The sequence below is a fragment of the Aethalodelphis obliquidens genome, unplaced genomic scaffold (genome assembly GCF_003676395.1).
Source record: "Aethalodelphis obliquidens isolate GAN/ISIS:26980383/991018 unplaced genomic scaffold, ASM367639v1 scaffold9, whole genome shotgun sequence".
NCBI classification, from domain to species: Eukaryota; Metazoa; Chordata; class Mammalia; order Artiodactyla; family Delphinidae; genus Aethalodelphis; species Aethalodelphis obliquidens.
The window spans coordinates 14798800-14811708 of NW_020837953.1; the positions used below are offsets into that span (position 1 = coordinate 14798800).

The 12909-nt window shown below is 45.5% G+C and overlaps 1 protein-coding gene across 4 annotated transcripts in view; it reads right to left on the reverse strand.

Annotated features, from left to right (window-relative positions):
- RAD54L (RAD54 like) overlaps positions 1-12909 on the reverse strand; it is a 30889-nt gene that overhangs the window by 5314 nt on the left and 12666 nt on the right. For all 4 annotated transcript variants that reach the window (XM_027108636.1, XM_027108635.1, XM_027108634.1 and 1 more), the window contains exons 9-17: positions 10492-10642; positions 7120-7246; positions 6013-6087; positions 5737-5867; positions 5105-5215; positions 4821-4944; positions 4390-4468; positions 3897-4076; positions 10-173 (exon numbers count right to left, since the gene is read on the reverse strand). In XM_027108636.1, the coding sequence (XP_026964437.1) occupies positions 10-173; positions 3897-4076; positions 4390-4468; positions 4821-4944; positions 5105-5215; positions 5737-5867; positions 6013-6087; positions 7120-7246; positions 10492-10642 (1142 nt within the window). The remainder of the gene's footprint in view (positions 1-9; positions 174-3896; positions 4077-4389; positions 4469-4820; positions 4945-5104; positions 5216-5736; positions 5868-6012; positions 6088-7119; positions 7247-10491; positions 10643-12909) is intronic.

A 12909-nucleotide genomic window follows, 5' to 3' on the forward strand; every position in this document is an offset into this window, starting at 1 on the left:
TTCACCCACCTGTCATGTGTGTCACTGGGGCTAGCCTCATCCAGGGTAAACAGCTCCTTCAACTCGCCTAGAGAGAAGTGCCGCTCCACATCCTGCTCCTCGTCCACCACACAGCTGCTCAGTGCCTTCTTGTGGCTCTGACGCTGAAAGATCTTCTCCTCAATGGTTCCTGCCTGGGGGTGGGGGGTAGGGGTGGAAGCCAGGGCTAAGTCACCTCCAAACATAGGGGGCAGGAAAACCCAGGGGTTGAAACTATAGCCACCCAAGAGAAGGGGAGATGAATGAGAAGAGTCTTGCAGCAATAACTCTGTTCATCTAAGCCAGCGGTCCGCAACCTTTTTGGCACTAGGGACTGGTGGTTTCGTGGAAGACAATTTTCATACAGACTGGTGACGGGTGGATGGGGGGGGTGGGGAATGGCTCAGGTGGTTAACACGAGCAATGGGGAGCTCCACATGAAGCTTTGCTCACTTGCTGCTCACCTCCTGCTGTGCGGCCCAGTTCCTAACAGGCCGTGGACCAGTTCCAGTCCCCAGCCCAAGGGTTGGGGACCCCTGATCTAAGCCCATTTTCCCAGTCTATCTTTTGGGAATATGACTTGTGCATGTCTGCCCACCCAGGATATTTTCTGTGCCAATGGAGGATTCCAGGGCCTCGCTAAATTTCTTCAGGGTGGGCTGAGGTTTGTCTGCAGCAGCAGATCTCCACACCAAGTCCAAATCTCACTCACTCAAGTAAATGTCCTTTGAGTATCCTATGCCAGGCCCTGTGCTAATGCCAGGATACAAAGAAGAATCCAATATGATCCTTATTCTTAAACTCATAGACTACCGCGGGAGAGAGAGACATATAATTGGTACAATGATAGAAATCTGTATAGGATACCCAGGGACCCACAAGAGGGATGGTGGAATGGAATAATGTTGAAAATCTTGAAAGTAAGGATTATCCTTGAGCTGAATCTTGAAAAATGAATAGATGGTTTACAAGGAAAGAGAGAAGGCATTCCACGTGTAAGAACAAAACCAATAAGCCTGGCCTATTAGAGGACTGTGAGGAGTCTGGCCTGTCTAGAGGATGGTAGGAGTACAGTATGTAAGAGCTGGGACTAAGAAAGCCCCATACTGGAGAAACTTGGATGCCAGGCTAAAGAGCTTGGCCTTGTCTTGGAAGTGAAAAGCAAAGTTAGAATTTTTGGAAAGCTCATTCCAGAAGTAGTTGTGAAGAATGCGTTATGATAAGACCAAAGGTAAAGAATTAGGGAGTCAGATGACTATGATTTTAGTATGGAATGGAGAGGAAGGTTAGATTAAGGAAATTTTGAGAAGGTAAAATCAATGGTATAATTAGAATCTGGTTAGGAAACAGAATGGTCCAGTAGGATGATATCCAGATTTGGGCTGGGTGGATAACAGAGCCATTAAATGACAAAATTCAGAAGGGGATACTCGTAAGACATTTAAGTAGAAATATACAGTAGGTGATGGAAATATGGGTCTAGAACTCAGGTAAGAGATCTGGGCTAAAAAGTTAATTAGAGACTTGTCAATATAATGAGTGCATATAATCACAGCGGTAGGAAAACCAGAGTGGAGTTTCCAAAGAGAAAAGAATTTTAAGATTTGTAGCCAGCAGTGTCAGATATACAAAGAAGAAAAATCAAGAGTCTCTTGTTTTAGCAATTAGGAAGCCAATACATCGAAAGCGGGTTCAGTGGCATAACTGGTGAGATAAGTGAATAGGAGATGAGATGAAGTAAATCTGTAGGCTTTGGAAAAATCTGACAGTGAATGAAAAGTAACCCAAGGTAGTCACTGCAATAGGACAGAGGGTTGAGAAACTTGTTTTTAAGGTGAGAGCTACTTGACAATGTTTACAGACTTCAGGGAAATAAAAGATAAACTGATCAACTAAGAAAGGAAAGGATAGGAAAAGGGTCTAGAGCAGAGCTGGAATGATAAGCCTCGAACAGAGAGGAAGGAAATGATTTTCCTTTGAGAATGGAAGGGAAGAGCAGGTGTAAAGACTGACAGAGAGAGGAAGTTAGGCAAGAGAATTTAAGCTTGGTAGCCTACATTTTCTCTGTGAAGTAGAAGACAAAGTCTCTCCAGAAAGAAGGAAAGACAGGGCCAGGTAGGAAGCTTGAGGAAAATGGTGAAGGCTTGAAGTAGCTGGTGAAGGAAATGAGATATGGCCCCGCTCAAAATGGAAAATTAATCTGTGGTAGCGCCAATCTGTAAACGCAAGCTGTATCTGGCACAGAAGCTGAAGCTGAGAACAGCTATAAGGATCCACATGGAGTAGGTATTAGGAGAAGAGTGGCTGAAAGGATGCACGATGAGGATCAGGCTGAATAGAAAGGGAAGCCAGACTGGGAGGAGCTGGGGTGGGGGTAACTAGGGACATGAGGTTGAAACAGATATAGGAGGTATGAGAAAGCTGGAAGGACAGGAAATGAGAGTAGAATGATAGGTATTAATTAAAGTTCTGGGTACTGTGTAGTTTGGGTACTGTTACAAGTTCCATACTGTGGCCTTTGGAATAATGAGAGTAAAAAAATGAGGGGGAGGACTTCCCTGGTGGCACAGTGGTTAAGAATCCGCCTGCCAATGCAGGGGACATGGGTTTGAGCCCTGGTCCGGGAAGATCCCACATGCCACGAACCAACTAAGCCCGTGCTCCACAGCTACTGAGCCTGCGCTCTAGAGCTCACGAGCCACAACTACTGAGTCCGCATGCCTAGAGCTAAGCTCTGAAACAAGAGAAGCCACCGCAATAAGCCTGTGCACCACAACAAAGAGCAGGCCCCACTCACAGCAACTACAGAAAGCCCGCAAGCAGCAATGAAGACCCAACAACGAAGACCCAATGCAGCCAAAAATAAATTATTTTTTTATTTTTTATTTTTTTAAAAGGGACTTCCCTGGTGGTGCAGTGGTTGGGAATCTGCCTGCCAATGCAGGGGACACAGGTTCGAGCCTTGGTCCGGGAAGATCCCACATGCTGCAGAGCAACTAAGCCCGTGCGCCACAATTACTGAGCCTGCGCTCTAGAGCCCGGGAGCCACTACTGAGCCCGCGTGCCACAACTACTGAAGCCCACGCGCCTAGAGCTTGTGCTCCGCAACAAGAGAAGCCACTGCAATAAGCCCGCTCAACACAATGAAGAGTAGGCCCCGCTCACCACAACTAGAGAAAGCCCGCACGCAGCAACAAAGACCCAAAGCAGCCAAAAATAAATAAATAAAAAATAAAGTTAAAAAAAAAAATGAGGGGGAGTTAAAGAGGTCATTAGAGATGAAGTCAAGGAAACGTGAAGGCCAGAGTGCTGGAAAATTGCATGGTCCTTGAAGTCAGCCAGGATGATAGCTGGATTTGGGGAAGAAATGAAGACTGAACTGGTATCCAAAGTTATTGATGAGTTAGGTGAACAGCAGAAGGTAGATGACTGTAGCAAGGAAAAGAGGGTAGTCAAGACAACATGAGCTTCAAAAGAGGTACTATAGGATGGATGGTCTGACTGATCACTGAGAACTTGGAGAATGCCAATACCACTTCTTAGCCCCTTGGGACACTGGGTGTGAAAAGACTACAAGGCAAGCGGCACGGACGAAATCAGGTGTAAGAGAAATCAAGTGTCCTGTGAAAAGGATGAGGCCACAGGGGAGTTTGTTAACTACTGCACAGGCATCCAGAGGGCATAGTAAGAAGGATCTGAGGAACAGGGTGGTGAGAGAGGGAGAGAAAAGAAGAATAAAGAGCTCCAGGCTAAGCCCATAGCCTGGCCACTGTTACGGGCAGAGGGGCCAAAGAGAGGCAATAAGAAACAACCCAAGGTGGTCCTGAAAGTCTTATTCCACGACCCACACCTACGCTGACCATTATCACCATCCTTACAGAGAGCAGGCGATAGATATAGCAGGTCTTCTTTTGACCATCACGCCAGACCCGGGCCATGGCTTGTTCATCATTGGCTGGGTTCCAGTCAGGGTCAAACATGACCAGTCGGTTAGCCCCAATGAGATTGAGGCCACAGCCCCCAGCTTTGCTGCTCAGCATGAAGACAAAGTCAGGACTCTGGAAAGAGAAGGAGGAGAAAAAGAACCACTTACAGCCCAAACTAAGAATCTTGCTCAGCCCAGCCAACTGTTCTCTCATGTGCAGACCAATTGTGAGGACCACCAGTTTGCCTACCTACCAGCCAGTTTACCAGCCCACAAGGTCAGTTCCCAGTACAGTCATCACCAACCAATCAGCCTAACCCTACCACACCCACCAGAAAAAAAAAGTCAAGAGAGACCTAAAGCCGAGCCCCTTTGTAGATTCTCTGTCAACCCTTAGTTCTGATGTTATTGCATTAGTGGTGTGGGGACAGGAGCTGTGCACTTACGGACGGATTGTTGAAGCGCTCCACAACCTTGGCTCGCTTCTTAATGGACATTGTGCCATCCAGGCGAACATATAAGTACCTGAAGGGGAATCCAAAGATCAAATCATGAAGGAAGCAGAGCCCCTTGGAGCCAGAGCTACTGAAGAGACTGAACTAACCATGCTTGAAGGCTGTTCATATACAGCCTGAAACCCTAAACTCCCAAAGGGAGTGGCAGGGAGCTAAGGGCTAGGACTGTCCTGTGGAGTATGTGAAGGACAAAGGACTATTCTGCTTGGAGATGGAGTTATGGCCATTGCAGCAATAAGGGAACAGACATCTTCTGGAAAGTCCCTCCTGCATCCACATCTTGGTCCATATCCACCAATCAGAACACCTACTTTTCCTAGGGGTACAGTAGGAGAGGTACCCCTTTGACAGCTCTTCCCTACCTTCGGGCCCGGCAGAGTTTCTCAAAGAGGTCCAATGTCTGAGTGTAATTGGACACCAGCACTACTTTGTCACTGCTGCGACTTCTGGTCACCGCCAGAATGTAATCAAGGACCAGCATCTTACCTGGGGAGATCAACAACCATCAGCACCCAATGGGCCATCCCAATGGCCCAGGATTCTTACTCTTGATATCCTGCCGTGAGACAGAATAGATCTAGCACAAAGAGACAACCTCCCACCCCTCTTCCTAGAGGAGCCCAAAGACTGGTAGGAAAGGACTCACCTGACAGCTGAGGCTCTAGAGCCTTGGAGCTATACCCAGGGGGAAATATGTCCAAGGTACCTTCAAAGCCATCCTCTTCCTCCACACACTTGTCATAGATTAGAGCTGGATCTGAAAATAACTCCAAAATGCCAGCTACATTGCTTTCAGAAGTTTCCACTTCAATGCTCATTAGAACGCCCTCTAGAAGCCTACCCAGACCTTCCTCAGCACCAGATTTGCTTGTTTCCAAATCCCAGTGTGCAGTCAGTGCCACCTGGGATCATGAGTGGACAATTTTGCTCACTAGTGTGTTCTGTGTTCTCCCAACAAGAGGCGAGCTATACCAGACAGGGAAAAGTTTGTTATTTTTCCCCCTGTCCAATATTTAATATGCATGTGTGTGTGTGCACACACTCTCACGCACAGTCCTATATATTCCAAGCATCAAGCATGGGTCAGGCAAAGGATAAGCTAAATTTTCCAAAGCAAAAGGTCTGGTTTAGAGTACACAATACATGAGCTCATGCCTTGTGGAGGCACAGAATTACATGTGGCCTCTATGAGGACTATGGACAAGTTTTAGTGAAGGTGGTTGAACTACCCTCCTTGCTCACTCTCACAGAGGACCCCGGCGCACGGATCCAACTCACGATTACATAGTTTCTTTAGTGAAGTGATGGAAGAAAGGGAAGACACACTCATCTTGCCCTCACACAACTCTTCTGCTGGCTTGGCCTGTCTCAAAAACCTCTTGTATAATTCAGTCTGAAGGGGTGTCAGCCTGAAAAAGAAAAAAAAAAGGAGCTGGGTCAGCAGGAAATGCTGGACCACACTTCTGCCCTCTAAGGACACACTGAGAGCCCAGCCATACCTCAGGGACTGAGCTTTTACCCACTCACTCCACACCCCTCAGTTGAGTTTAGTACCTACAACAAACCACCTGCTCGATCTTCACAGGCAGATATTTAGAAAGGATATCAGATGTCCTCCGTATCAGGCACCTGGGAGAACAAGATAAAAAGACAAGGGGCTGATAAAACTGCCACGCTAATACCAGAATAAAAGCTACCACCCAAAGGACCAAGACTGATTTTCTTTTGTAGTATCAAATGTCAGAAACCCATCAGCCCTATGGCAAAGATATCTATACCAGGGTCTCAGTCACGGGAACAGAGACCCTTTCAAACAGTCTAGCTCAGACGGACAACTCTCTCTTTGCCTTCAAAAGGTCAGCTGCCTTTCAAGAGAAGGCAGAGGTCTACTAAGCCTGGTCCTCTGACAGGGGAAGTAAGCTGTAAACCACTGAGCCCTAATGGGAGTTTCTGCTTGCATTTGCTCAAATGCCTGCTGCCACACGGCCCAAGGTTCAATGAAAGTATGCCCATACTACCTGGCAGACCAGGAAGGACAGGATCAAGCACCTAAGCAGCAGCTCCTAAGAGCACACTGACTCTCCTTCCTGCCATCTTAACCTGAGAGGGAGGTGCCTGTTGGCAAAAGCAAGACTCTTCAGGAAGCAAATCATCAAGTACACATAACTACAACAGAGGACTCCAGAATGTACCTGCCCCTTGAGCTATGTGGCCCCCCTGGAGAGAGCCTTGTCAGCCTGGGAGCCATACCCATCCTTCAGATCTACTACCTGTCACAGAAAGCTATGGGACGTGGGAAGGGACGCCTGGTGCTTTAGGGGTGAGACTGAGAGGAAACTTCTGAAGTACTAACAATGCTCCAAGAGGTATTTTGCTCAGGAGGTCTAGCAACAGAAAAAAGCTTCCTCAGCAGGACGCTAAGCGGCACCAAACCAGACCACAGGGCCCAAGGTCAGGGAGAAAGCAGGGAATCAGCCTGCAAGACCCCTTCATTTATTCAGTGACTACTGTCAGGGCACAATCCCACTCTCTCAGGAGAATCCCAGACCTCAAGGCCAAGGCCACAAAGGATTGGCTTTGGATGGCTAAGGAGGCAATTCTGATGACCTAATGTGGGGGGACCCAAAGGGAGGTACTACTGTCTAGCCCACACCCCATTACCTATTCACAATGCTGATGAGCTCCCGCAGTCGCTCCTCTCCTAGATGCCTATCTTCCTCACTGGCAGCTGCATCTCGACCCTTCAAAATTGGCAATTCAAAATGCTTCTTGAACTCCTGGGCAGTTCCTAAGCACAGGAGAAAAGGCATTAAGGAATATAGAAAAGTAATGACTTTCCCACTGCTAGTAACAGCAGACTACTTTGTCACAGACCAACCTTTTACTGAGAACAACAAAGCTGAACAAATTATAGGCAATTTCTGTTTGAATGGATCAGAGAGCTACCAAAGCAGCAAGGACTTGAAAGGCCAAATAATAAGATAGCAAGTAGATCAAAACCCAAATATATAACTAATTACATTAAATGTAAATGGACCAAATAATCCAATTGTCAAACTGGACATTTTTTTTTTTAATAGCCCACCTATATACTGCTTATAAGAGATGAAGTAGCATGTACAATGAAGTACAAGACAGTCCTCAACTGGGACTTCCCTGGTGGTCCAGTGGTTAAGACTCCACGCTTCCACTGCAGAGGGCACAGGTTGGGGAACTAAAATCCCGCATGCCATGCAGCGTGGCCAAAACAACAACAACAAAAAAAACAAAAAACAGTCCTCAACTTATTATGATGGTTTGACTTATGAATTTTCGACTTTATGATTGTGTGGAAGCAATATGCATTCAGTAGAAACTATACTTCAAATTTTTAATTTTCATCTTTTCCCAGGCTAGCAATATGAAATACCATACTCTCTCTTGATATTGGGCAGCAACAGTGAGCCACAGCTCCCAGTCAGCCACGTGATCATGAGGGTTAACAACCGATATACTTATAACCATTCTATGCCCATAAAATTATTCTGTTTTTCACTTACAGTACAGTATTCAATAAATTACATGAGATATTCAGCACTTTATTATAAAATAGGATTTGTGTGAAATGCTTTTACCCACTGTAGGCTAATTTAAGTGTTCTGAGCACATTTTAGTTAGGCTAGGCTAAGTTATGATGTTTGACATTAAATGCTTTTTTTCCTTCAAGGTGTACAATTATTTTATATGCCGCATACCACTTTATATTTTATGATTTTTTTTTTTGGTTGGGATGCCCTGCCACATGGCATGCAGGATCTTAGTTCCCCGACAAAGGATCAAACCTGCACCCCTGCAGTAGAAGCGTGGAGTCTTAACCACTGGAACACCAGGGAAGTCCCTTAAATGCATTTTTGACTTAAAATATTTTCAACTTACAATGGGTTTAGTGGCATAGAACCCCATCATAAGTTGAGGAAGATCTGTACTGATACTTGCTACAATATGGATGAACCTTCAAAGCATTATGCTAAGTATAAGAAGCCAAACACAAAAGGTCCCATATTATATGATTCCATTTATAGAAAATATTCACAATAGGCAAGTCCACAGAGACAGAAAGCAGACTGGTAGTTGATAGGGGTTGGTGGTAAGTGAGGATAGGGAGCAACTGTTTAATGAGTATAGGGTTTTGTTTTGGCCAGGAATTTAAAAGGTCAGGTACCTCACAAAAGAGGATCTCCAAATGGCCAATGAACATATTAAAAGGTGTTCAACTTTTTTTTTAAACAATCTCTTTTTTTTTAAAATATTATTTATTTACTTGGCTGCGCCGGATCTTAGCTGTGGCATGCAGGATCTTCGTTGCCACGTGTAGGATCTTTAGTTGCGGCACGTGGACTCTTTGCTGCTGCACACGTGTGGGATCTAGTTCCCTGACCAGGGATCGAACCCAGGTCCCCTGCACTCACTGGGAGCGCAGAGTCTTAAACACTGGACCACCAGGGAAGGCCCAAAGGTGTTTGAGTTTTATTCAACATTAAATAAATGCAATGAAATATCACTAAACACCCACCCAGAATGACTAAATTTTTTTTAAAATGTGTTCTAAAGATAAATATTGGTGATGCTATAAAACAGAGGCCAGCATACTATAGCCATGGGCCAGCCACCTGTTTCTATAAATAGTTTTATTAGAACACATCCATGCTCATTCATTTACATTTTATGGCTGCTTTCCTACTGCAATAGCAGAGCTGAGTAGCTGTGACAGAGACAGTATGGCCTACGAGCCTAAAATAACTATCTAGCCTTTTTTTTTTTTGGCTATCTACCCTTTTAAGAAAAAATTTGCTGGCCCCTGATGTAGAGATACTGGAATTTTCATATACTGCCAGTACAATCACTCTGGAAAACTGGAGTATCTACTAGGGTTAAACACACGCATAACATATGACCCAGCAATTCCACTCTTACGACAGAGGAACGCATACTATGCTCAGGTAAAAAAAACGTACAAGGGCTTCCCTGGTGGCACAGTGGTTGAGAGTCTGCCTGCCGATACAGGGGACGCGGGTTCATGCCCCAGTCTGGGAAGATCCCACATGCCGCAGAGCAGCTAGGCCCGTGAGCCATGGCCGCTGAGCCTGCGCGTCCGGAGCCTGTGCTCTGCAACGGGAGAGGCCACAACAGTGAGAGGCCCGCGTACCGCAAAAAAAAAAAAACAAAAACAAAAATGTAGAAGAATGTTCACAGGATCATTATTCAAAATAATAAAAAACTGGAAACAATTCAATTGCCTATCAACAGTAGAACTAATAAATTCTGGTATATTCATGAAATGGAATAGTATACTAAAGTGAAAAACTACTGCTATAGGCAACAACATGGGTGAATCTCATACACATAATATCGAACAAAAGAATCCAGATGCAAAGGAAAATATGCTATATGATTCTTTAAAGTTCAAAACTGGGCACTAATAAACCCTTCCACAGATATCTATGTGCAAGAACTGCCCAAGCTATGGTTGCCAGGGGCTGGGGGGAGTGGGAAATGGGGAGCTGCTGCTTAATGGGTAGAGTTTCACTTTTGCAAGATGAAAAAAGTTCTGGAGATGGTTGGTGGTGATGGTTGCACAACAATGTGAACGTACTTAATGACACTAAGTTGCACACTAAAAAATGGTTAAAAACAAAACTGCCCAATACAGAGTCTGCTCTGAGGCGAAAGCTCTTGTGAGGCAGCTAGGATGTGATGAGCAAAAATGCCTGGGGATAGTAGTTCCATCCCCAGCTCATAGAGACAATGCCCTGCGTAGCCCCTGCGACCTCTGCAGTGAAAAAAAAGACCAGAGTGGGCCTTGATGAGTAGCTCAGCAGAGCCAAGGTCTCCCAATGGCTTTGCTACTCCTTGACATGAGAAATCTTCCTAGAAGAGTGCCTAGTGACCCACATATAACTAGTGGTCTCTCCTCTCTCTCCTCAGCTAGCGTTACAATCCCAAGGCTAAGGCAAGGCTCCTCTCCAGTATAGCAGACAAGGCCAAGATACTTACCCAGGATTCCCGAATTAACAAAATGTACCAAGCTGAAATACTCAAGGAGATCATTCTGGATGGGAGTCCCGGAGATGAGGACCCGTCGGCTGGTGTTCAAGCTGTCCAGGGCCTGGTAAGTCTGATTCTCAGAGTTCTTGAGCCTGTGTCCCTGAAAGGAAATTAATTCTCACTTAGGCATGGGCACAATGTGGCCTCCCTAATAGTAGCAAAATCTTGTATAGACAAGCAAAGAGGAATCATGAGCATTACAGGTCCTGAGGCCTTGGGAACTGGGCAGCGGGCAGCAAAAGCGAGAGTTTACCCACTCTCTTGGGGAGAAATGCCAGGCTCAAGAGACAGACCTTCAGCTTCTAGACCAATGCTATATCCATAAAGCATGGATTCTCTATTTCTTCCCCTCCTCTTCCCTGCCCCAACCTCCAGAGCCATAGCAGCCTGCCTATCCTCTTCAGAGATCATTCAGACATGTTAGAGACCCGTGCTTTCAGGGAATCCTCCCCCTGCACTAGCCCAACCATCCTATAACCTCCTGAGCCAGATGCCTTCTGTATTAGTCTCCAAGCTATCAGTGCTAAGGGGACTTGGTCCAGGCTCCTCCTCTCCTCTTTCCACAGAATCCAGCCAGCTCAGATATCTAAAGAAAGAGCCTCTCTCTGCCTCTCTTTGCATCTCTTCCCCTATCCCTATATCACCCACCCCAATACACACCTGTTACTCCTCTTTTAAGCCTTTTTCAACAAAATGGTAAAGGACCCTATCAACTTTCCTCTCTCCCAAAGAATCACACGGGCAAGGCCTGTGCCTTTTCTACCCCCAGTCCCTTTCAGCCCCACGCTGGGCAGGGCACGCAAAACACAACCACCAGTGAAAGAATGAACAAATAAGCCAGCCTCACAGTGCAATTAAACACAGACCCTCCACTGACTCTCCCATCTGCGCGATCAAGCCCAAGCTCGTTAGCTTAGTACTTCTCAAAAAGGACCCAGCTGACTTCTGTGACACTCTCCACAGCTTGTCACAGTCCAGGAAACTATAACTCACCACTCCTAATGCTGGATTTCCTTAGGTCTCTTTGCCCATGCCATTCCTCTGCCCACAATTCTCTTCCACAGGCAAATTCCTCAAATGTCACCTCCTATGCAAAGCCTTCCTCAATGACCCCAGGCTGTTGGGGTCTCTCACCTCTGGCTCTTATGGCAGTCTGTACATAACAGCTGTGCACTGAATCCTTTTAATGTGCCAGGCACTATACTAAGCACTTTACCTATATTCTCTTCTATAATCCAGATAACAATCAGATGAGAGGAAATTACAATACCCTTTTAGAGAAAATGAGGTTCAGAGAGGTGCACAGTTATTCAAAATCATGATGGTATCAAGTAGCAGAACTGAGATTTGAACTCAGGTGTGTGAGATTCTGAAGTCCGGGCACTATACTACTCTGCCTCTCATCTACTGCTATATACACTAATCACATTCGATTATACTTTATCTCCTCACCAAGGCAGGAACTTTTAAAGGCAGAGACCATGTCAGATTTGCCTTTGTAACAGTGCACGGGACAGAGCCCCACACAGAACACTGCTCAGTGAATGCTTGCTGAAGAATGAATGAATAAGCAACATTGCTATTGAAGAATTAGACAGACACCCATAGAATTTTAATTAAAAAAAAAATGACTGGATGTTGTATACCTAAAATGAAAACATTGTATGTCAATTATATCTGTTTTAAAAAAAAATTTTAAAGACATCCTAAACAAAGAAACTTAAAAGTGACTGGAGGATCCAAGCAACAGCCCTGAAACAAGAGGCTGATACTTCTGAGCTGAAGAGGGAAATAAGACCTGAAACTTGTGAAGAAATTACCCAAAAGGCCCTGGGGAAATGGGCATGCATTGGATCCCTCTAAACAATTGGATCCCTCTAAACTGAAGCTCCCTGATGGCTGGCAATCATGAGATCCCCAGGGCCTGACACAAAACAGGTACTTAATAACTCAGTTAATGAACTGAACTGATGCACTACCCCTGTGGGTCTCTGTGAAAGGGAAAGCCAACCCCAGCTCCCATGGGACCTTCCTGGCTCCAGACCCGGCTCCTGCCACCATCGGCCACAGATTTAAAACCCAAATGCTGGCATCTCAGCAAATCAAATGTTTGGCCAGATGAAAAGTTGTCAGAGTTCTTATTTATAAGCTGCTGCTAAACTTCTGTTCTGGCAGAATTCTCAGCTTATCCTTTTAAAAGCAAAAAATGACACTAAGATTAAATACCACCACTTGTCTCTCTGAAACATGAGCCCCATGAGTAGATTCTTGTTTTTACTGCATTTCCCAGCATCTGACTTGCTTTGTGTTCCAGCACTTGTAAAGGAACATACATGGGTCCAGATAAGGCATACAGGGACGAGTCCT